The sequence below is a fragment of the Mytilus californianus genome, unplaced genomic scaffold (assembly GCF_021869535.1).
Source record: "Mytilus californianus isolate M0D057914Y unplaced genomic scaffold, xbMytCali1.0.p SCAF_11, whole genome shotgun sequence".
Classification (NCBI taxonomy): Eukaryota; Metazoa; Mollusca; class Bivalvia; order Mytilida; family Mytilidae; genus Mytilus; species Mytilus californianus.
The window spans coordinates 65,409,603-65,435,291 of NW_026262593.1; the positions used below are offsets into that span (position 1 = coordinate 65,409,603).

The 25,689-nt window shown below is 32.4% G+C and overlaps 1 protein-coding gene across 1 annotated transcript in view; it reads left to right on the plus strand.

The window, feature by feature from the left end:
• Window positions 1–442: 442 nt before the first annotated feature.
• Window positions 443–25,689, plus strand: part of LOC127719280 (uncharacterized) — a 36,011-nt gene continuing 10,764 nt past the window's right edge. Inside the window, exons 1-18 of the mRNA XM_052225295.1 lie at window positions 443–554; window positions 1,648–1,862; window positions 2,833–3,155; window positions 4,074–4,232; window positions 6,195–6,337; window positions 7,648–7,718; window positions 8,416–8,582; window positions 9,177–9,337; window positions 9,799–9,988; window positions 10,211–10,375; window positions 11,565–11,744; window positions 12,198–12,345; window positions 13,127–13,189; window positions 18,992–19,143; window positions 19,374–19,512; window positions 20,332–20,571; window positions 22,940–23,012; window positions 23,238–23,401. Coding sequence (XP_052081255.1) covers window positions 451–554; window positions 1,648–1,862; window positions 2,833–3,155; window positions 4,074–4,232; window positions 6,195–6,337; window positions 7,648–7,718; window positions 8,416–8,582; window positions 9,177–9,337; window positions 9,799–9,988; window positions 10,211–10,375; window positions 11,565–11,744; window positions 12,198–12,345; window positions 13,127–13,189; window positions 18,992–19,143; window positions 19,374–19,512; window positions 20,332–20,571; window positions 22,940–23,012; window positions 23,238–23,401 — 2,857 coding nt within the window. The 5' untranslated portion in view covers window positions 443–450. The remainder of the gene's footprint in view (window positions 555–1,647; window positions 1,863–2,832; window positions 3,156–4,073; window positions 4,233–6,194; window positions 6,338–7,647; window positions 7,719–8,415; window positions 8,583–9,176; window positions 9,338–9,798; window positions 9,989–10,210; window positions 10,376–11,564; window positions 11,745–12,197; window positions 12,346–13,126; window positions 13,190–18,991; window positions 19,144–19,373; window positions 19,513–20,331; window positions 20,572–22,939; window positions 23,013–23,237; window positions 23,402–25,689) is intronic.

The following is a 25,689-nucleotide window of genomic DNA, read 5'->3' on the forward strand; positions in this document are numbered from 1 at the left end:
TTCTCATATCAACTGTACAAACTCACCTTGGATTAAAAGAGCTGGTCTGCATGCCCTGCGAAAATACCATGATGAAAAGGTACAAAAATATTGATCAAACCAATAGTTTCTTTATTTTAAGCCATTTTTTGCTTGAACCTCACCATTAATGCTTAGAACCAAATGTTTGAAAGGATTTGGAGTTGTATCACCCCCTAAAAAGACCTGACCAGATATATAAAATGCACTTCATTTCAGATATTCTGGTTTAGTGAAGGATGTAGGCTTTTAAATGGATGTATTGCCATGAGTGTTGATTCTGGTTAAAGACAGGGTTAAATAAAATTCTATGGAGACCTCATAAAGTTAAAAAAGTTTGATAAAATTAAGCTCTGTTCAAACATAACCTCGGACCCAAATGCATCTGGTTTTTTTAAAGATAAAATTATGTTATTTTAGGTTGCTGGAGTGATGTTGAATTCAGCACTTTACGATGAAGATGAAAGTGTCAGATATGAGGCTTTACTTCAATACCAATCCCATCCAAAGGCAGAACTTATATTTCCAGCAAAAAGGTGAATGATTCATTTACTTTTAATGATGGAAAAAAGATGTTATTTTTTGCACTTAATACAAATAAAGAATTTAATTTACCATTGTTAACAGTTACATTCAGTGATGATTTTACTACTATGTTGAAGGCTGTCAGAAGGCACAATTCCTCATTGATAAGATTTAGTTTTCCTTATTAAATTTCAGACCCATCAGACATACATAAACTGCATTCATAATTGGGGCAGGATTTGAAAGTTTTTGGTTCAGATTTTTTTCTAGTAATTGAGAGATTATCAAATTTGAACCATTTTCCATAGCCTGTTATAAATGTAGTATGCATCCAATGCTTACTTACTTACTTTTGGTATAAATTAACTACATGTATTTGTCACTACTCCAGACGTTTCTATTAAGACTGAGTTTATCACTGGAACGAAGTAAACAGCAAGAAATGTGTGCATAGGACTCAATTAAGCCATTAATGCACAAGTATGTTGGAATCAAAGAACACCCTACATATATATGGTTTTGTTGAGTTTCACAGGACATATTTACATTGAATCCCCATCATGTAAAAAAATGATTAAGCCTTTTATAGTAAATTTATTATAAAGACAATACACAGGTCAACTGATAAGGCTATTTGTTTGATGAGCTTATTATTTGATAGAAATTGAGTTAAAGAAGAGGTGGAAGAAACCAAAGAGACATTTAAAACACATGTTGACACGAAATAGAAAACACAACCCCTCCAAAAACCAAAGGTGACGGCAGGTGCTCTGGGCGGATTAGTAGATCCTGTTCCATATGTGGCACCCATCATGTTGATCATGGTAATAAGTCTAATTCAATGACTTAACAGTTACTTTTTCACCCTTACATTTGTTTAGTTACTCTGTCATCAATATGAGTGTTGTACATATGGAGAAGTATTATACCACAATTTTACGAACAAGATTGACAATATGTCACATGCATATCTCACCAATTAAAGCATTTGCAAAATTGACTTCGTATTTAACCTTGGTCGACCTACTAGAACTTGGATAGTTGATATTTAACTTATTAAGCTTATGATTTGACTGTACTTTTTAAATTTATGTTTTGTAATAGTGATAGCAGTAATGGAAATCCAAACTCCTTGAATCCTGAACATCTGGGAATAGAGGACATCACAGTACATCGCCGTTCACGTAGATCATTTTCCTCTGACACAATGGAATATAGGCTGAAATCTCCTACTGTAGAATGGAGGAAAATGGTAGGATCCACTTCTATTGGAGCATCATTTGGAGTGACAATGGCCAATCTGATGGATCTTATAGAAGGTTATGTACTATATCAAGGATTATTAAATTCTTTTTTTTTGCTTTGTAAAATAGAGCAGAAAATAATGAACAATAATTAATGTTTTAACATATATATCATATAAAATCCAATTACAACTTTGAGGAACATGCAGCCATTGACTCATAGTAAGCAAGGCAAACCCCATCAAAATTTAGAATGAAACCTTTCAGTTATTTATGATAGTTGTTCTAATATTAAAGTAAGGTTTAATTATACTAATACATATAGAATGTAAATTTTAAAGATCCAAGTTTGAGGAAACAGAAAGGTATTTGTATTTGTCCTTTTGTCTGTCTGTTTTTCTAACAAATATTTTATTCTCACTTTTCTTTTCTTTGAAACTTCTAAACAGAATGACTGCCTATGTGGTCAGCAGCTCAACAGTGATGAGTCATAATATACATAATATAACTTTTCCCATACAACGCTTCGAATTACAGTTTGGTTAAGCTTAGCACAACAACACTTGCTTTCTTGTCAAGATTCTCAAATCAGTGGACACTCATTCATGAAGTTCAGCTGACCAAAAGAGTAGCCTATTCCATTAAATACAATTTTCAGTTACTGTAAACCAACTTATTTTCGCGGTACTTTATTTCACGTTTAGCCCTTTCTATCCCTATTCGTGGTGATATAATTTCGCCTTTTTCAAATTTACTTGATGTAGTTAGACAAGAAAAGATCCAAATTTAAAATTTTTGAGACGATATATATTCGCGTTATTTTTTCTTCTCGCGAAAAATAAACAGGTCGCATAAATTAGTTGGTTTGCAGTAATACAAAAATTGCTTGCTTTCCTCCATTAAACTAACCTACACTTTATCTTTAACAACAAATTATACAAAAAACATGTATCATAAGAATGTATATGATAACTATACTTATAACCCCACTTAAATATCAGGGTTTGGGTTATACAATAATAAGTATGAATTTTTTCTTTGATAGCTCCCTTGTGTGACAATATCACCATAGACATGCAACAGGAAGTCTATACACGCTTACATTTGGGTGTGGTCAATGAAAATGTTGATTTCTTATCTGGAAGGATTTGTTTCAAGGGACATTCACAGTACAATATTAACTTATTCCAAGAATTTGAAATGAAAAATGTGGCAGACATGGCAGAAGAATTTGATAAGAACATTCAGGGAATTGTCAGTGATCTTGTGGCTGGCATAGATATGTTCAGTGTAATAATAGCGGGTCCTCCTACAGTGAGACAACTTGCAGCAGAAATGTCAGAAGCTCTTGAAGACTTTCCAAGTAAAGTGAGTATTCTGTTAAAAAATTAATATATTTATACCCCTACATACAAAGGGAAGAAAATCAAATGACGATGAGGGTGGTTTTTAACGACCTTGACTACCCATGAGGGTCTTGCACGGTCGGGAAAAAAAAATCAAATGACTTGTTTCAAAATACCACTATTACTGTTTGGGAGGGGTTGGTATTTTTTGTGAGTTCACTCAAAGTTATATTTAATGGGAAATAGATAGATACAATGTAAAAAGTTGATGAACAATATATTCATGTACAAATCTCTCTTGCTTGCCATGTACCGGTATGTACATGGTTGTTAAGAGGATTGTTATGTTATAAAGAGTCAAATTGACAGCAAACCTTGACCTTTGATTCCAGGATAGCTCAGGGTCAGAGGAATTTTATTTATAATCTTGTTAAACGTATACAAAGGAGATGAAGTCATTTTTGTTTATCATATAAAACTTGAAACAAGGTATTCAATTAAGATTCTCAATATTGAAAATAGGTTTTCATCTTTTATCATGTTTATTAAACAGAATTGATAAAACACTTTGTGCATTTTGCTTTTTGTTTAATATTTAGCCTCGTATGTATCTATTACATGTATGAAATGTTTAACCCCGCCATATTTTTGCGCCTGTCCTCAGGCATGAATCTCTGGCCTTTGTTAGTCTTGTACATATATGTTTTTTTAATTTTAGTTCATTTATATGTGTTTGAGTTTAGTGTGACGTCCATTTTCTCTAAACCAGTATACATTTTTGTTTAGGGGCCAGCTAAAGCCCGACTTTGACCCATTGGTGTCCTTGAGCTGTTTTCTGCTCTTTGGTCGAGTTGTTTTCTCTTTGACACATTCCCCGTTTCCATTCTCCATTTTATGAAATGTTCTGTATCTATTACATGAATGAAATGATCTTTTCTAGGTATGGGAGTTACGATACCAGGCCAGTAACACACTTACTATTCTGGGACAGATTGATGAAGCAGAATTTACTCCTGTCTTCCATCCCTTGCAGAATTTGATTAAGAAAATAACTTCTTTGTTGAATGATGTAAAAACAGATGTCACCAACTTTTACAACGTAAGTTTATGGAAGAATTTTAGTTGCAATCAAAAGCTATGTTGAAAAAGGACAAAACGTTACCATGGTAAAAACAGTCTCCAAAATACTGTTTATAAAAGGATAATCAATTCCTGCGTCACTAGGCCACCTGTCAAATTGCTTATGGCAAGTAAAATTCTAAGGCTACATTGTCTGTGAAAGAAAATCACTTTCTTTAATCACAATGAAAAACATAAATATGGGAAAAAGATAGAGACTATATGTAATTGATTACGTTTTAAGAAACTTCCAATTGAAAGACCTCATGAGGAAAAAGTGAATACTGAAGTTTTAACAAAAGGATTAGATCCTGAAACTGTTTATTAAGCTTTCATTGGAGAAAAAAAACTAATTGTGTAATCAATTAATACCATCCATCTTTTGACTTACATCTTCAAAAGACAAAACTAATGAAAAGATCAATAATGAAACAAAAACAAAAAAGTAAAACAATAAGCAAGTAGAATTGATTGATTGTTGATGTTTAACACCACTTTCAGCACTATTGGCTATATCTTGACAGCCAGGTTTTACAGGTGTAGTAAGCCAGGGTTCCCTTAGAGAGCAACTAACCTTCTGCAGAAAAAAAACTAAGTATCCTAGTCAATTAAGATTGGAGATCAATGTACCGTCCAAGTGCCGGGTTCGAACTCACAACCACAGTCAGGGGTTAAAAAATCCAATAGCCCGACCCCCGGGGCTACAACATTTACGCTTCGGCCAATCAAAACTTGTAACCCAATATGCCCGACGGACTAGTAACAAAAAATTCTTGGCGTTTCCAAAATAGAAAGTGGAAAATCCCCTCATCACTATTCTATCTTAGCCAATCAGATTCAATTACGTCATCCAGGATTCCAAGAATTTGAACTGATTTTGTACATGTTTTAAAATAGAACAAATAACTCTGGTGGACCGGTATCATGAATACGCAATTCCTGTACTTTCAATATCGATTTCTCAGTACAGGGGGTATTGTACATTGCTTATGCCGAGATTTACAATTACCGGTAACGGTACTGGGCCAGTGGGGATATGATGCATTGATCGATATTGACCTGTCATGTCGGACAGCTGTTGAGCACTGAACTATGCAACAAAATATTTGAAATATTTTAGTACGGACACCCCAGGAACTTTGTCAGTTTCAAAACAAAAAAACGGTAGATGAAGGGGGTAATGAGGCTGAAAATTCATCCCAAAAAAATGCCAAATACAACCGGGAAAAGCGGAAAAGAACATTTATAGTGTCATGGACAAAAAGATTCCCAGGGCAAGGTCGGCTGTTGCTGATGATAAACCAGAGACAATGTTTTGTGAATATTGCTGTTATTTTCCCGATCACGCTAATAAAAAGTCTGCTTTATATGTGGGAACAACTATATGATTTGAACCACTGGTTTCACATGACAAGACCAATGTTTTCTGTAGTGATCTGTAGTTTATCATGGTGATCAGAGATATTCATGGGTAAACACTCGTGCAAAAAGAATGTCATAAATCAATACAGTGGTCAGTGACTGGAAATTTAATTACACGTGTATTATCTGATTAAATCTTCAATCCATTTAAATCCCCGAGATCCTGTAAAATATTTAACAACCCATAGTACAACGGATAGAAATGAACAAGTTTAAAGAACTCGTTGTATTATGCAGCAAACTCTGAATTTGTAAGACATACTCGGGCTAGCAGGTCAGTTTTGATGGGTTAGCAGTTCTTCCAACAGGGCTTGTAAAACCCTGCTACCAATAAATCCTGGGCTAGTGAGCTGTAACAAAATTTGTTAACCCCTGACAGTGTTGATAGGCTAGTGATACAGTAGATGAACCACTTGGCCACCATGGCCCTTAAGCAAGGAGAACACTAAACAAGAAACACGATAAAGAAAAAAAGGTATAAGACTGGTTTTACTGTTATTTTTTCAATATTGTATTACAGAGGCTGTTGGAGCCAGTTACTGTGGTAATCCCATACAATACCAGAATGATCTACCAAGGTGTTTCTGAAGTTATTGATGGCATCAAGTTCTTTGTTACAGATCCCAAATCATCCATGGCTAAAATTAACAAAGGTGTTATGGAGTAAGTTATTATTACTATCATAATTATACCCCACGCAACGAGTTGCGGAGGGTATAATGTTTTAAACCCGTCCGTCTGTCCGTCAGTCCGTCAGTCCTATTTCTTGTCATCGCAACTCCTCTCAAACCACACAACAGAATTTCACGAAACCTTTTTAGATAATAAGGACATACTATGTAGTTGTGCATATCGACAGGAAATTACGATTCAATTTTTTTTCTAGGAGTTACGCCCCTTTGAACTTATTTACTTTAATGTACTACTGCAACAGTTTGTCAGCGCAACTCCTCTCAAACCACACTACAGAATTTCATGAAACCTTTTCAGATAATAAGGACATACTACGTAGATGTGTATATCGACAGGAAATAACAATTCAATTTTTTTTCCAGGAGTTACGCCCCTTTGAACTTATTTGCCCAATATACTACTGAAACCTTTTGTCATCCCAACTCCTCTCAAACCACACAACAGAATTTCATGAAACCTTTTCAGATAATAAGGACATACTACGTAGATGTGCATATCGACAGGAAATTACGATTCAATTTTTTTCCCAGGAGTTACGCCCCTTTGAACTTATTTGCCCAATATACTACTGCAACCTTTTGTCATCGCAACTCCTCTCAAACCACACAACAGAATTTCATGAAACCTTTTCAGATAATAAGGACATACTACGTAGATGTGCATATCGACTGGAAATTACGATTCAATTTTTTTTCCAGGAGTTACGCCCCTTTGAACTTATTTGCCCAATATACTACTGCAACTTTTTGTCATCGCAACTCCTCTCAAACCACACAACAGAATTTCATGAAACCTTTTCAGATAATAAGGACATACTATGTAGATGTGCATATTGACAGGAAATTATGATTCAATTTTTTTTCTGATACAATTTTTTATTCTTACACTTATTTTATTTCTCCAATGACAATGTGGGGACGTGGGGTATGTGAGCGCGCTCACTAAGGTTCTTTAATTGTTAATTGTAAATGCCCCCTGTGGGACCATGATTGGAATAATAAATATTTGATTTGATTTGATTTGATTTGATTTGATTTATAACTGAATATCCTGCAAAATATCATATTAAAAAATGTTTAAAGGTAGAATTTTATGGAAGCTAATTATTGCAGAAGAGAATTAAATGCTATTGATATTTCAAACACTTTAAAATACTTAATCAGTGTGGATCAACTTTTTTTTACGTGAATTATGTCCCTTTGAAAAGTAATTTATATTGAGCATTGCTTTGTAAGCTTGATTTAAGGTCAACTGTTATTTTTTTGTTATCTTTTCTTTAGGATATCATTTGCAGTAAAAGCTCTTACAGACACAAGAACCAAAATACAAGAAGCAAGCTTTAATCTGAAAGGTATTGACCTCATTTCTCTAGATCTTGAAAACCAAAGAATTTTTGGGGTTCTGAATCTTTAAATTTTGTGAATCACTCCTACTTTCATACATAAGAAACTTTCAGAACTCTTGAAATAGAAAGATGTCTCCTGTGGAATGAAGAAATTTTATTTTCATCAAGTTACATTTTTGGGCTTGCTTGCAGATGATGAAACAATGTATGTAATTAAAATGATTTTCTAATGGCATAAATGACCATAACTTTAATAAAATAGAGGAATTACAGTACAATGTGACTGTTTAACAATAATTTGTTGAGAAATATCAATATGTGTCCTTGTAAGTGTCTTCATCTTGATTATTTAAGATATATTGTTGGATGAAAACTAGAGTTTTGGTCTATGGATAATATTTTCTTAATGTTTCAGAATATTTCGCCCCCCCCCTTTAAAATGGCAATTGACTTTGAGGAACACAATAATTACATTTCTCAATGATCCAAACAGTGTTGAACTCCACAGGCATATAGACAATAAATAAGATGTTTTGCTGTATTTGCAAGAAATGATAAACCTGCAATTGTATGAATTAATAATGCTTGGTTATTAAAGTACTCACTAGCCTTAGTTTATTGCATTTAAAAATCAAATATTTTTGTTGGATTGCAATGAAATTAAAAAATATAGTTTTAAAGTGGAATGTTACTAAATATTTAGATAGTAAACCTTACTGGTGGGATATTGACACAGATTATGAGATATATGAAGCCTTTGCAGCCAACATAACAGCAGCCATTACAGAAAATGGTCAGACTTGGGTTGAACCAGTGTACTTAGAGAATGAAGATCCAGTGGCTTTGTTTACCCAGGGTGCAACAACAGAGGTACATAGGAAAACTCTTTCAAGGAAGATAAAAGTGAAAAAAAAATCATTAAAAATACCAGGCTTTCAATATTTGTACTACAGGCATGCATTTAGTCAACTTAAGACTCACTAGTGGCGCTTGAATCAAAAAAGTTAAAATATAAAAAGAAGATGTGATATGATTGCCAATGAGACAACTTTCCACAATAGACCAAAGGACACAGAAAATAACTATAGATCACCGTACGGCCTTCAACAATGAGCAAAGAAAAGACCATATCAATATCTCAATCTTTTTAATAAGGTCTGATACATTATTTTAAAAATAAACACATCATTGGTAAAACACTTAAAGCATTGCTAACACTGTTGTATCTGTTTCTTATGATTATACAGACCAATTGAATTATTTCGGATGTGGTTCCTTCTTAAAACTCAACTATATTTGGGTTCACTTTGGTTTTTTACACTGTCAATCCTGATTATAAAAAAAATTAGCTTTTAGAATGTGATATAATGATTCAATTATTTACCAAAAAGACTGAAACAGAATTATACTTAAAATAAAAAGATAAGAACAGTAATAATGTTAAATTTTCTATTTTGTTTACAGAGAGAGTTGAAACAAGAAATTTTGGATAATTTGACATCAATTGACATTTCTGGAATGTTGGAACCTCTAATCAACATGGCCGATACGTTCATCAACAAATCTTATAATATGTTTGTGTGGATAAAAAAAGTCAAAGAAGCTGAAGCTGTATTGAAAGAAAGGTAAGCGTTTGTTATAGGTGTGGATTAGGGATTGGAATCAATTCTAGATAAAATTGGGTTCTTTTTCATGTGTTATTCTTACAAAATATGTAAGTACATAAAAAAGTATCTTGAAAACAAGCTCGCTGACCTATTTTATAGTTTTTATTTATTAATCACTTGATATTAACGTGATCATGCACAGTGAGAAAAAATTAATATTTTTGTGTTTTTACTCCCATACTACCTTGAATAGGATTCGGGGTAATGTAGGGTTCGTTGAACACAATTTTCCTTGTAATTTTTTTGTTCTAATAATTTTTTCCTTACTGTCTTATAATTAAGGTATGAATCTGGTCAATCAGTGATTGATACAATATTTGGAGCCAAAGTGCTTACAGATTTTTCCAGACGTTTTTGCTTAGCAGACGACACTTGTAATTCGTTTGTTCTATTTTTTTTTTAACTTTTTTATAATTAAGGTATGAATCTGGCCAATCTGTGATTGATACAATATTTGGAGCCAAAGTTCATGCAGATTTTCCCAGACGTTATCGCTTAGCAGACAACACTTGTAAAGGATCAGGATTTTATCCTTCACAACTGGCAGCAGATGGCGGCACAGAGTACTGGTCTTCTGGTGTAGATTTAGTTTCTCTGCCTGACAGTGTTGTAAGTTGATGTTATATTTTTTTCCTGCAAACATACTTATCTACATTGACTTGCTTTATTGAATAAATAAATATGAAAACAACGTATATAATTCTCAGAGAAAATTTCTTAAATGGTATGATTGATAATAAACAAACATATCATGATGGAAGAAAAAGCTATTCAAGTCTTGTAAACATTTGCATTTTTTAAAGAATAATTTAGTTTTCTTGTCTCTGACAGGTTGTAGCTCCATTTGCTGGTTTAGTGATGTTAGGGAACAGTAGCAATGAGATTGTGATTCAGACTGATGAAGGTTCCCTTAGAGATACCACCATCATAATAACTAATGTAAAACCTAATGGTACCATTCTGCATCCCTCGGACAGCCTCTACATAGAAAAGAGGGTAAGTTATAAATAGAGGTTCCATTAGGGATACCACCATCATTATAACTAATATTAAACCTAGTGATACTGATATGCATCCCTTTAATTACATCCAATATAAAGTGAATTGGACTCTTCTGTATCCCTATTTAGGGTATGTTATAGAATTGCAGACGTCAATTATGGAGGTTCCATAAGTAGAAATAAGATGTGGTATGAGTGCCAATGAGACAACTCTCATTCCAAGTCACAATGTGTATAAAGTAAACAAATATAGGTCAAAGTACGGCCTTCAACACAGAGCCTTGGCTCACACCAAACAGCAAGCTATAAAGGGCCCCAAAAATGACAAGTGTAAAACCATTCACACAAGAAAACCAACGATCTAATCTATATAAAAAAAAGAGAAACGAGAAACACTTATGAACCACATCAACAAACGACAACCACTGAACAAAAGGTTCCTAAGACCTATTAGTACCATTTCTTAATCCACAGAAGACTACTACATACAAAAAGACTTGTTTTTATAAACAGTAACTTTTAGGGATGTTATAAGCAAAATAAACATTCAACATTTTGATATTATTTGGTACTAAAATTTCTCTTAATGAAAGGAGTGTTGTCAAAATGTTTTTTATTATTTGTCTTATAATCAGTACTTTTTATACCGGTACCCCTGTTTCAAAATTCTGGATGATATAACCAATTATAAAAAACTTTATAGTTCTTTGTCAGCCCTCCTACCTCCCTAATCATAGGCAATGCTGAAAACTACTGTATGTACCAGATTCTTTGAGGAATCTTTTTGTCAGAATGTCTATTCTAACAATACACAGGAGCAAAACTTATACTTGGCCTTGCTTTTATGCCTCTCTTACAATAATATGGGGACTTTTTGTCAATCTCTTCTCAGGTCTAAGGTAGTTCACCATGAAGTTATGATCACATGAACTTGAAACTTAGTAAATATATATTCATTATTCCATAAAAGTTTTACAATATGTCAAATAAGGGTTTACACTCAGGTTTTAAAGTTCATTACATTTTACATGGAAATTTGATAATTTGAGGATTCATGGTTTCCTTATGACAAATATTCTTATTTGGGATATTTTCTAAAATTAGATAACAAAAAACCTTATTTAATGAATATCATATGACTGCTAATGATATTGTCTATACAAAAATTTGATTGATCAATACAGGTAGCAGCAGGAGTTCCTATTGGATTAACTGTAGCCTCACCATGTAATTCCTCCAATCATATTCATTTTGCCATGAAGAGGGAAGGAGGTTTTATAGATCCAACAAGGTTTCTGAAGACCAGAATGTTTGAGATGCCACAGTGGGTTCAGATCTGTGATGACTTCAAACTGGAATATAAGGTATTTAAATTAGGAGATAACTATCTGAATATAAGGTACTAATGATTCCTTTTTGTAGATTTTTACAGTTAAACATTGAAATGCACTGTTCAAGTCCGATAATTATTTCTGATCATCATAAAATCAGTGAAAATTGTCAAAACGATGATATCAAGTATCAGGAAGATAGATTTTTTCCTCTATTCAAGGAAATTGTTACCCACGAAAATGAACATATTCAAAGTATGTATCCTGAAACTGCTTTAACATTTTTAAAGGCCAATGCCAGCCTCATGTAGAATGATAGTTTTTGTCACTATTAGTTTCCATTGCTTAGTGTTTCTCCCTGTAACAACTTTTAAAATCCCAGGGAGTCGTTACTTACTTTAAATAAAAATAAAATCCTATCCTTTGGCGTACAAATGTATTAGCATAATGTTTATTGGATCACCATTCTCCTGTTATCTTCTCTAGGGAGAAACCATTGCTGCTGGTACCATTGTGGGTGTAGCAGGACAGAAACAGTTGGATACCAGTCCTACACTGACCAATAGCGTCATCAGTCAACCAGACGACCTTGACATGGCAGATGACCCAATGCTTGATATCCAGGAATACAAGAGTAAGTTAAATAGAGAGGAGTTTTAGAAATTGTATCAATAAATAAATTATACACTTTAATATGCTTATAATAATTGGCCAATCAACTGAAAATGCTTGATCTAAATATTCCTCCAAACTTTCTGTCGATCTGCTATCCATTGATGTGGATGTTACAACTAATATTGTTACACTACTGTGGAATCATTATTATTTGTTGGTATTTTTATAGATCTCGTGGGTAAATGTTAATCACGAATTCGAATGATAAAGAATTACAAATTAACTATACACCAATCTCGAGTTGTTTTTCATGAATGAGATACACTGGTTGACCTGGGTTTAATTGTCGAAAACGATGCCATCAAACAATGGGTTCTTACTGTGACTTGATAACATAAGTATTGTGACATGTGGAAAGTAAGGGAAAGTGCATGAATCGAAAGTTTGTAGATTTGTTTACAGATTTTGCCAAAATCACAAAATCAAATATCCACAAAGTTGAATGAATTCAGAGCAACATTAATTTTTACCCTGCAGATTAAATTATTGGTGTATTTATTTTTTAAGTGATGAATATATAAATAAAAACAACAAATATGACATATGAAAATAAGTCTGTGTGATTGATTACCAATGAGACAATTATCCACTGAAAATTACCAAATGAAAACAACTCCCATTTTTTGATAAAAGTACTTTTCCCTTACTTAAGTGTGTGTTGTGTTTAGTGACAGGAATTTGTACACCATATCCCCAATTTTCCCTTCTGTAAGTATTTAAGATTTAATTTTATTTTATAGACAACCAATCTGGACTATATTATAAGACACAGAGTACAGATATTGAAAGTTTAAATGAGACTGGTGAGTACGTTGTACCATACCTGCCAACCTCTGAAACCTTCAAAGAGGGAGATCTCCCTCTCAGCTATGACAGCTGAGGGGGAGATTTTGCGCGAACGACATTTTCAAGTGAAATATATGTTTATTTATTCATCTACGAAACACATATAAGAGTTAATAGATATATTGTTTCTTTAAATATGGTAATATCCTACAGAAGGTGTGTTGTTTGTTTCTTTCCTATTTCATCATCTTTCTCATTTGAATGCAATCAGGTCAACTTTTCACCCCTTCACACCTCTGTATGATACAGAGTGCAATCATGTTGTCTCATTTGGTGCAATATGTGTGTGTACTTTTATATTTCATAAATTTTGGTTCAATACAGGTCTTATAAATTTCAATATAAACATTGAATAGAAGTATAGATCTTTTAAGATATTTCTAAAATATAATTATTTTTTTTGTCTTAAGGCATACAAAATCTTTTAATTGCAATCTTTTTATGATTCTTTTTTTAATTTGTATTTAGTTTATATTGTTTTATCAATTCACATTATTTTAAGAAGGGTAACTTAAAACAGGAATAAACAGGGGAAGTAACCCAAAATTTCTTTGAAGTATAACACAAAGCTTGAAGCAAAAGTCGTTAATGATTGTTAATTAGTACTATGTTTGACACCCAAGCTGTCAAGTGAAGCCATTTAATTTCACATGGTCTGTGATTTACAGGTAAAAACAACCCTCATCAGTGACACAAAAACGTGATTATTGTTGACTTGTCATTCAAGGTTGAAATATCCAAAAGCGGGAGATTCTATACTCCCGCGCAGGAGGGTACCGGCAAGCAGGAGATTTCCCGAATTTCGCCATTTGAGCGGGAGTCTCCCGCTCAAAACGGGAGGGTTGGCAGGTATGGTTGTACCAACTAAAGTCATAATTTGATTGATTCCTATATTTTCCAACAAAATCTAGCCAACAGGACAAAAAATGACAGGAGGGTGTAATTATATATATATATAAAAAAAACCACTATATCTAGCTACTGTGGCTAGTACTGCTTGATTTTAACTATCTCCTTTCATTGATCCTAATTGGTGTCATTGTCTTCAACTTTCTTATCCAAAGTCTTTCTTGAGTGATTCCCTACACTCAGTTGTTTAATCAACATTGTTTTATAACCTTTTCCACAAGAACACCATTTTACATAATTCATGCATATATTTATTTCTTCTTGAATTGAGTCCTCATTTAAATAAATAATTTTTTGACATGCAAAACATATTTTATTGGAGAATGAAGTTTTAAATCAAATTTTCATCAGAAAACATAATTCACCCATATGTGCATGTCTTTCTATGTTTTAAGAAATTGAAATAAGACTTTAAAATGTTGATGCTTCAAAGATTTTTTCTCAATTTACTTTAGTTTATAACTCCAGTAAAAGATGTTAGTTTTATAGATAAGGCCTTGCGGTCATAAAAATTTTGAGCATGATCATCATACTCAGACTCGGGAATCAGCCAATCAAAATACTTCATTTGGTGTTTAGAGCACATTTTTTGCACTCTGAGTACTGAGTAAAGTTTTATGATCGAGACCAGATATCCTTTACAGCTTTGCATCAAAGGGAAATAAACTATATTAAAAACCAATTGTTCAGAGAACAATTGAAGGTCTTTCCACATCAATTTTCTAAATAAGTGATAAGAAGCTACTTCCGGTTTACATAAAGTTGCTTTTGGCGTTCAATCATAGGTTTCTTCATACTGATTCAATAAATATATGAATTCTTCATACTTTTGCCTGAAATAAGGGAGATAATTGCCAACTTCCGGTTCAGAAAATGTCACTTCCGGTCTCATATGATAGCTGTATTTACACTGATTCTAAAAATATATGGTTTATATATACTTTTGCCTGTAAAAAGGAGATAATTGGCTACTTCCGGTTTAGAAAATGTCACTTCCGGTCTCATATGATAGCTTTATTCACACTGATTCCAAAAATATATGGTTTATATACTTTTACCTGTAAAACGGGAGATAATTTGCTACTTCCGGTTGATAGAATGTCACTTCTGGTCTCAATTGATAGGTTTGTGTATGCCCATTCAAAAAATATATGGGTTCTAGGTACTTTTCCATGAAATAAGTGCAAAAAATATATGGGTTCTAGGTACTCCTCCATGAAATAAGTGCAAAAAATGATTACTTTCGGTTTTCACAAGGTCACTTCCGGTTGACATTTTTCAGGTGTAATACCACCAAATCATAGTACGTCACATCCGGTTGCATACGAAAATAGGTCGAAAAAAAATATTCCCTTGAATTTGACAGTTGTAGGTAATTGATCCTACATTTCATTGCAGTAAAACATTTCTGGGTCATAAACATATATCTTGGGTATTTCAAAGCACCATTATTTTTTTATTTGGGGTTTCTATAGAATATTTTGGAAACTTGAGGTTACATGGTTACTAAAGCTTGTATACAGGTTAAAAAAGGGGGAAAATTTGATTGGTTAACTTCCAGTGATGGTTATTTTCTTATATGCAATGAAATGTTATGTGAAATTTTTTCTATAGTACTGGACAGGATCAAACTTTACTCATGCCAAGTATTTCTTTATTTGAAACAAAGATAAATTCTGCACAATTTTTTGAAAAGTGCAAATTTAACAAAGACTAATAGGGGAAAATCAATGGTGGTATTACACCTAATATAGGAAGCTGTACATGCACCTTTGACCTTGTGAGTACTCTCATGTGTTAAAATTTCTTGCTATTTAAGTGAAATATTACTAATAATGAAATATTCTGAGTGGATTGAGTCTCCAAAACACATTTTATGAGAAAATTTCCTTGAAATAGGACTTTACCATGAATATTAGTTGACAGAATAAGCCATACTTAGAGTTTTGGGGAGCTTTTTCTCCTTTTTTCTTATATTCTGCTATACTAGAAAATTTTTCCTAAGAAATACTTTAATAAATATATAGTTTTAAGTAAATGAAATTATTATTAAAGCAGTAACAACAAATTATTCACCAAAAGAGAAGCTTTTTATGTCCCTCTCTGGAACGCGGCGTAAATTTAAGTTTTACGTAAGGACTTATTGAAACCTCCTTGGAGACAGTAAACTTTTTTACGGATAGTTCATTCAGCTTGAATACTTCAATTAATCATTTATTATAACATTTCTATCATAAATGAGTGAAAGTTACCCCAAAATTTTTATTTATTGGCCTATAAAGTAGAAATTTTGAGGAAATGAGAGGTATAAATGGACCAAAAGAGACCTTATAAGGAAGACAAAGAGGTCCATTGGTAGTATTTATCATCCTAAAGTCATCTTTTGTATCATATTCAACTGTTTGTAGGCAGATGAGATAAATATTTGATCATTTATTGGTCCACACTATATTCTATCATGATGCGGCTTGGTTTGGATTTTTCGAAGAAATTTTGCTCGAATCGCTGCAGATGTCGTCTTACATTATACTAGATTTTTCTCAAACTATTGAACTGATTATGACAAAACTTGACAGGAATGCTTGAAATAACCAGTATAACAAAGGAAAAAAGTCACATTCAGTTTATTTAACAAAAAAGTCTTCTTTAGGTGTAATACCACCAAATCATAGTACGTCACATCCGGTTGCATACGAAAATAGGTCGAAAAAAAATATTCCCTTGAATTTGACAGTTGTAGGTAATTGATCCTACATTTCATTGCAGTAAAACATTTCTGGGTCATAAACATATATCTTGGGTATTTCAAAGCACCATTATTTTTTTATTTGGGGTTTCTATAGAATATTTTGGAAACTTGAGGTTACATGGTTACTAAAGCTTGTATACAGGTTAAAAAAGGGGGAAAATTTGATTGGTTAACTTCCAGTGATGGTTATTTTCTTATATGCAATGAAATGTTATGTGAAATTTTTTCTATAGTACTGGACAGGATCAAACTTTACTCATGCCAAGTATTTCTTTATTTGAAACAAAGATAAATTCTGCACAATTTTTTGAAAAGTGCAAATTTAACAAAGACTAATAGGGGAAAATCAATGGTGGTATTACACCTTCAAGGTTATATGTCACCCAACATTTTGCAAAAGACCTTATGGCTTTATCATGTATCAATCTGAAGTAATAATCAATTTACCTTAAAATAAAACATTTTAGGGGCAATAACTCCTATAAGATGTCATTGGATTGTTTCAGACCAAATGTATCATATCTTCATCACAATAAAGCAAACATTTTGCACTAGTTCTTTTATATATAACTTTAAAAATGTCAGAAAATGCAAAAACAAGCAAAAGTCAAAATTGAGAAAATGACCTTGACCTCATTTTCTAAGTTGGGACCCAAGGACCTCAAATTAAAAGACTCAAGGTTTATACGGCTTACGGTTTATGAGTTACAAAAACATAACGACAAATTTATTTGGTAAAGGTAGATAACTCCTATAAAATTTCACCGGATCGCTTCGATCCAAATCAGCCAAAAATTTCTGAGGATGTAACGAGTAAATATGAAAAAGAATTTTGTCGTTATTTTTTTTGGTTACAGAGGAGATATACTCACAAGAAAAACAATGTTTGGTGAGATAACTCTTACAATGAAAAATTCTTTGGCTTAACGAGATAAGTTTTAAAAGCGCAATAACTGTTTGATATAATATCTTAATTTCCAAGCCACATCTTGCGAAACAACTTTATACCGCAAGAAAAGGGTTTGGAGGAAGAAGAAAAAAAAAATAATAATAATCAGAACAAATACAATAGGTCTTTCCACAGAAAAGTGGAAAGACCTTATTATAGAGTATTTTGATATCGTTTATTGGCAAATTCCAGATTGTCTTGTTTTATCAGCACCAGTTGGTTAATCACTTGTTTTGACTAAGGACAAAGAATTGTGCCAGGAATAATATATAAAAATGAAATGAGTAATATTTAAATCATTTGATAATGTATAAGTGTGTATCACCAAGTTATGCTTTGACATTAAAAATACTCTTTAAGTTGGCAATGATTAATTTCAGAAATTTAAAAAAAATCTCCTCTTCTGTACATACATGGTAACTTGCTTAAACATAATTTTAATTGTCGAGAAAAATGTTGAAAAATCATGGACATTTTTTTATTTTGTCTCCATTCATTCCCATGTGACAGCTTTTTTTCATTATTTTTTCTATGAAATCAATGCTTATCATATGAAATGGTTATTGAAAGTTGCCTTTCTTTCACCTCAAATTGTATCATTTCAGCATGTTTAGTACCCAAAATTCCATAAGAAAACTGTTGAGATTTCACCCTTTTAAGACAGTTCAAGTTGTGATCCAAATTATTTGTATGCTAAGTTTTCATTAGATAACTGTTAACAAATAAATCAAATCCACATAAGGGACATGTAAAACTGTTTATCCCATTACCTTGACTGAAATATAAATAAAATAAGAATACTGTAAATTCAGAAATTATTGTGAGGTTTTTACTAATGTGAATAATGCCACTGGGTGAGTATCGCAATAATAAGAATCTGCATTCTAAATGAAGATTTCCCTGAAATCACAATAATTTATCATCGCATTTTCGTCCATTCTTTAAATCACAATAATAAATGTACACAATGATTTCTGAATTTTCAGTAGGTGATAATGCTAAATGAGGATTAAATATAAACAGGTTTCAGAATTAATTTTGATAAAAAGAGATGTTGGGTCAATGAGACAGCAACCCAATGACTCAAACTACCAAAGGTCATCCAGAGGGTAATGTATAGTTTATATCTTATGTTACTTCATTATATTTCAGGTTTATTAATAGCCTTGTTACAGAAGGCAGACAGTTTTGTGGAGAAGTATTCCTTACATCGTTTGAAGATGGGATCCCTGGTGGAATATCTGAACTTACTGAATATGGAGACAGAAAAACAAAACTTAGCCAAAATCTTCACAGAGATTAGGGTACTGATTAAATATATCAAATCATAATCATTATATCTGTTTGCCAGTTATATATATCTACTGCATGATACAATTTGTCAGATCTCTTTTTTCAAGTTTTCTGGTTAATAAAAACCTTTATGACCTTTTGCGCTAATTTAATCATGTGGCTTCTAGTTTATAAGGCTGAAAATGTCTACAATGATTACAAATTTACAGATTAGTACATCAACAAGATTTAACTTTTGCAGGATATAATTAGCAGCAGAACCTGTATGAACCCCTATGAGATGAGTAATGAACAGTTACGACAGGAACTATTTGAGCAAGGCCAGGGTACTTATGGTTCCAGAAGAGATATGATATCAGCACTTTACAAAGCAAACAATGGTATGTGTAGTAGCTGTGTTTCAGTTAGAATCGTTCCCTGTATAGACATTACTGTAAATTCAGAAATTATTGCGATGTTTTTATTATTGCTAAAAATGTGTCAGGGTTATAAAATCGCAATAATTTAAACTCGTATTTTGAAATTTTTTATATGAATTAAACAGGATTATTCTCAATATTGAAAAATTAAAATCGCAATTTAGTCTAAAATGACAATCGCAATAATAAATGCACACAGTAATTTCTGAATTTACAGTAATACATTCATAAAGACAGCAATTTTTTACCATCATCTTAACATCCCAATTCAAATAACTATTTTTAGTGAAATATGGCACAGTTAAAAACGAGGCAGAAGATATTAAGGGGACATTCTAAATTCATGTCAAGAAAAACTAACACCATGGCAAAAAAACAGAAAACAATAAAGAGATGAAAAAAGTTCACACTACAAAGAAAACTCATCAACACAAACCCCAGCAAAAAACCAGGGATGAACTCAGGTGCTCTGGAAGGTTAACCACATGTGGCACCCGTCATGTTGCTCTGTGTTCAGCTTCTGTAAGAGTGGGATGGCTAGATTTCATATGAGCAGGTTGCGTGCTTGATTCAAATCAAATGAGTGTATTTTGTTGGAGTTGTGATTTTTTGGCATTAATTGTGGTTCCATGATATCAGTTTCACAAAATCCCATGTTTTGTGTTGGAAGAATTAAAAAAAAAAGACAAGGTCGATAAGAATTTGATTTCACTCAGATGCATGGAAACATTGAATGTTCATAAATATTTAGATCAATACTTTGTAATTTTCTTCTTTCAGAATGTCCTTTGCTGTCTTTAGCTCTACCAGACAATGCCTATTGTACGTACTCAGAGGGTTGTTATGCTGTGGAATGCTGTATAAATGTCAAGATGTCTGTATATCTCAAGGTCTTCAAAACGTTTATAAGATATGAGCCATGCCAGGAGATGCTATATTTAGGATTTGACAGTTTTCAGGAACAGTTTAATTTAGGGGAGATATTCAATGAATCGGCATATGTAAATGGAACATTCGATGGTGAGTTACTTTGTACATGAATAATATTTTGGTACAAAAAGAAATAGGAACAAAATTTTTGTTATGTTTTTTTTTTTATTGCTGTCTCTGATTGGTGATCATTTAACTATAGAATCTTCATTCAGTAAGTTTATTTTATTTCAGGCAAGAAAAACTGGAATACTGACCGTAAAATATAAAAAATAAAAAAAATTCATGGCATAAAAAGAAACTGAGTAAATATTGTAGTGTTGGTCAATTGATAAAATTCCAAATATAATTATTAGAAATAATTGAAAATATAATTCATTTAAAAGAATTCGTTATTTATTTTTGAATACCTCTGAAAGTTATGGTTTGTTGTCGAGCCTGCGACTTTTGTCGCAGAAAGCTTGACATAGGGATAGTGATCCGGCGGCGGCGGTGTTAGCTAACTTCTTAAAAGCTTAATGTTTTAGAAGGTGGAAGACCTGGATGCTTCATACTTTGTATATAGATGCCTTATGTTACGAAGTTTCCATCTGTCACATGTCCATTGTCCTTGACCTCATTTTCATGGTTCAGTGACTACTTGAAAAAAAGTTAAAGATTTTTTGTAATGTTAATTTCTTTCTTATTATGAGTAATACGATAACTATATTTGGTATGTGCGTACCTTGCAAGGTGCTCATGCCCGTCAGACAGTTTTCACTTGACCTCGACCTCGTTTCATGGATCAGTGAACAAGGTTAAGTTTTGGTGGTCAAGTCCATATCTCAGATACTAGAAGAATAGGTCTAGCATATTCGGTGTATGGAAGGACTGTAAGGTGTACATGTCCAACTGGCAGGTGTCATCTGACCTTGACCTCATTTTCATGGTTCAGTGGTTATAGTTAAGTTTTTGTGTTTTGGTCTGTTTTTCTTATACTGTATGCAATAGGTCTACTATATTTGGTGAATGGAATGATTGTAAGGTGTACATGTCTAGCTGGCAGGTGTCTTCTGACCTTGACCTCATTTTCATGGTTCAGTGGTCAAAGTTAAGTTTTTGAGTTTTGGTCTTTTTTTCTAATACTATATGCAATAGGTCATCTATATTTGGTGTATGAAAATTTTTTATGATGTACATGTCAGTCTTGCAGGTTTTATTTGACCTTGACCTCATTTTCACGATTCATTGCTCAGTGTTAAGTATTTGTGTTTTTGTCTGTTTTTCTAATACTATAAGTAATAGGTCAACTATATTTGTTGTATGGAAGGATTGCAAGCTGTACATGTCTGCCTGGCATGGTTCATCTGACCTTGACCTCATTTTCATGGTTCATCGGTCAATGTTTAGTTTTTCTTGGTTAAGTCTGTATCTTAGAAACTATAAACAATAGGTCAACTATATTTAGTGTATTGAATGATTGTAAGGTGTACATGTATTTCTTGTTTGGTTTATATGACCTTGACCTCATTTTCTTGGATCATGTTAAGTGTATGTGATAGTTGTAGTAAAGCTTTATATTTAGGACTATCAACATAATATCAATTATTAGTAAAGAAGGCGAGACATTTCAGCGTGTGCACTCTTGTTAGACATTATATATGTATTGACTTATGTATGTCCTTTAAAGATAATAAAAACAAAAGAAATGTGACCAAAATTAAAAATATGAGTTCAAATTACTTAACTTTGACTCAGTAGATGAATGTTTTCATATCTAATTCATGCTGTGGATTCATTATTATTCAATTTTTCGTGGATTTCTTTGGTACAGGTGAACCACGAATTTAAATGTTCAATGAAGTACAAATTTGCTATTGGATTATATATAGACTTTGACAAAAACACGAAATCAAATATCCATGAAGATGCAAGATTTCCTCAATCCAAGAAAATTGGTACCCACGAAAATAAATGAATCCACAGTAATTGATTATTAGCATCCTCTCCCTTACAGAGAGACAGATTCATACCATAATTCTCGGCATGAACTATTATGTATCAATTGTTTAAGCAGCATTAGAGCTATTATAAAAGTCCATGTTGACAATTGATTTTCTTGATTTTCTTGCACACTTTATGAGGATGTTTGCTCAAGCATTTGACCACTATGGCAAGGTATTGATGAAACTTTAAACAAGGGAGAACACACACCTGAGGATGAGCGTATATAAATATAATCTTTGACTAACATGTTAAAGGAAGATAATCAAGTTTCCTGATTTCAATATTCTAATAGTATTTAGAGGCAGGGGCTGACTAAATCATGTTTAAACCTAAAAAAAATTCCTATGGACTAATCCTTGACAATTATAAATGTTAAGCAGAAATTTTATTCAAGATAAAAAAAAAATTTGAAATAATGTAATAGTTCATTCATATCATTATTAGTTTCTCATGTGTTTAAAATTAATTCTAGGATTTGAAGATACAATTAGTACAACTACTGGAATTGTTCTACCAGGATTGGGACCAGTACAGTTAGTTGTCAGGTAATTAAATTAAATTTTTATGTTTACTTTAAAATTTTATTTGAGTTTTATGAATATTGGTTTAAGACTCGCTTAATATTTTTAATGGTTTTTTAGTTTGTTGTTGAAGAGTTATGGGACTTTACTTTTAGAGAAATAGAAAATTTGTGTTAAATTTAAATTCACAGTAGACCCAATCAAGCAAGTACTTAGTATTTTATATATTATTACAATTGTATTTTGTAGCTACTTGGTGTTACGAACAGAAGATGACCTGACTGTGACCTTCACCTCCTCCTTCTGTAGAACAGATGACCCTGAGACATGTCTGAGAAGTGTTACTGTCCTTGACCATGCAGTGTTCCCAATACTAGACTGTACAGAGGAGGGATCATACACTATGTTTGAAGGTATCAAATATTGTAAACCAACTTATTTATCATGGGTACTTTATTTCGCGTTTAGTCCTTTCTTTCTTATTTCGTGGTGATTTAATTTAACAATTTTCAAATTTACTTGATGTAGTTAAATTAGGAAAGATCCAAGTTTTATATATTCGCGTTATTTTTCTACTCTCGAAATTAATCCCTCACAAAAATTAGGTTTACAGTAATTAGTTGATAGGAGAAAGTTGATACATCTGTTAGCATTTAAATTGCTTTTCATGTAATCTTGATCAGTTTTGTATGGTTTTTTTTATCAGTTATTTTAATCTACTCTTCAGAAGTTGGTACTGATGAAGGAATATACAGCCATATGTGGTTGGAAGGGGGCATGATAAAAAAGTGCTGTGCTTTCTGAAAATTTTCTACACTTTTCCAACATTACCTCAATTCCTGTAGAAGTAAAATCTTCTTGCCATTCATCCCGGTTGACCTATTTTGCTGTCATTTTTAAAGTAATTTGTTCTTGTGCTAGATATGCATGAAATATTTGTCACTTGACTTTCAGCAAAAACAATTGATACTTGAATTCTTGTCATATATGGTTTCTGTTTATCTGTCAATAAATAAAACTGAAATAATAAAAGACTTGCCTTTCCCCTTTGTAGCTTTTCCTTGTTTTGATTTTTTAAAAATGTTTATTGCTATCACAAATTAAATGGCAATTAAAAGTAGAAAAATTGCTTCCCAAGTTGGAATTCTTTGAACTTTGTATACATTTGCTTTTAGAATAAAAATGTAGTATCATTAGTGGAATTTTTATTTTTATATTTCTAAAAGTGGGGCTATGTTGCATTCACAGAATGACGTTATAGTTGATCAGCAGCCTGAAATTGATGAGTTGTAATCAGGGCTTCCAAAAAATATTTGTGCCAGCCGGACATTTTTTGTCTTATCCCGATTTTGATCCCTTAAGACTATGTAACAAAAGGCAATCATGCTAATCAGTTGGGCATCATATAAACAATGAATGATTGACATAAAAACGATATTAAACTTCCGACTTTTGATACAAATTCGCTGTACTGACGTAAACTTAAATTGACAGAGCATCATTCGAAGTGTGCAACATTAGCATACTAATATCTGCCTTAGAATCATTATTTGTGCAAAATTACGTTTTCAAAATCATCCCTGTCAAAATCTTTACTTTCGTTTTTGAAGGTACATTTTCTCATACCGGATATTGACTTTACAATGGTATAACACGGACCAGAGACGGATACGAAAAATCCGTGTACGTTTAAAAGCACAATCGAGTTTAAGTAGCTCCTTCCAACGTTAATTCTTCAAGAAAATACTTGAAATGAACGTTAGATAAAGGTATCAATGATAATTATAGTTTTTTTGAAGAATTTGGATGCATAATTAAATCTCACAACTGCGCACATGTGTACTTTGTTCAAACAACGTGGTCCTGATGATTTTTTCGCTTAAAAACTTTATAACTACCTTTTAAAAATTATCATCAAATCATATTCATATACATATTTTTGATAATTTAAATCTTTTTGATTAAACTAATTAGATGCAAACCGCTGAAATTTATAAAAATAACTTCAAATAGACTGATCAATGTCCGGTACATATTAGTTTACCTGTTACCTGAACAGGTAAATTTCAACTGTCTGACAACTAATTAACCTTGATTGTAATGAGAGGGTATTAAAGTAGGATTTGTTTTGATAGTACTTATTCACCATGTCACTTTTATGACCGGAAATGTGGCTGTTTAAGGCAAAAGGTCGGGTCAAAAAGATCGCTAAAACTTCATTTTTTTTCTGAATTATGTTTAAAGGGAAACTTCGCAAAAAAATGAAAAATTCAAATTCTGTTCATTATGTATAAAAAAGCACAAATTCATAGATATTAAAGTTTTATTCTGCAAGTTAAGAGATCACCATCGATTTTAAATTTAGAGTATCAATTCTCCGCATGCGGCCATTTTGACATCCTCCCCGAATATTGACCACGATATATCTATAAACCACAAAGGACCAAAACAAGCAGTAACCTTACGTAGCCGTAATTGAGTGTCGATATCTTGTCAAGCGTACGGTTGTTTTATCCGACAAGGAAAGCAGTTTCCCGGGTCACAAAAAAGATTATGATAGACATGGTTGTGCAACCTTTCCTAACTAACTTGATACGGAAAATGTAATTTTATATATATTATTTTTTAAATAACTAGTACTAATAGTGTGGTCTGTCGTTTTGAAACTGTTTTGTTTACGAAGTATTTAAAACAATAAATT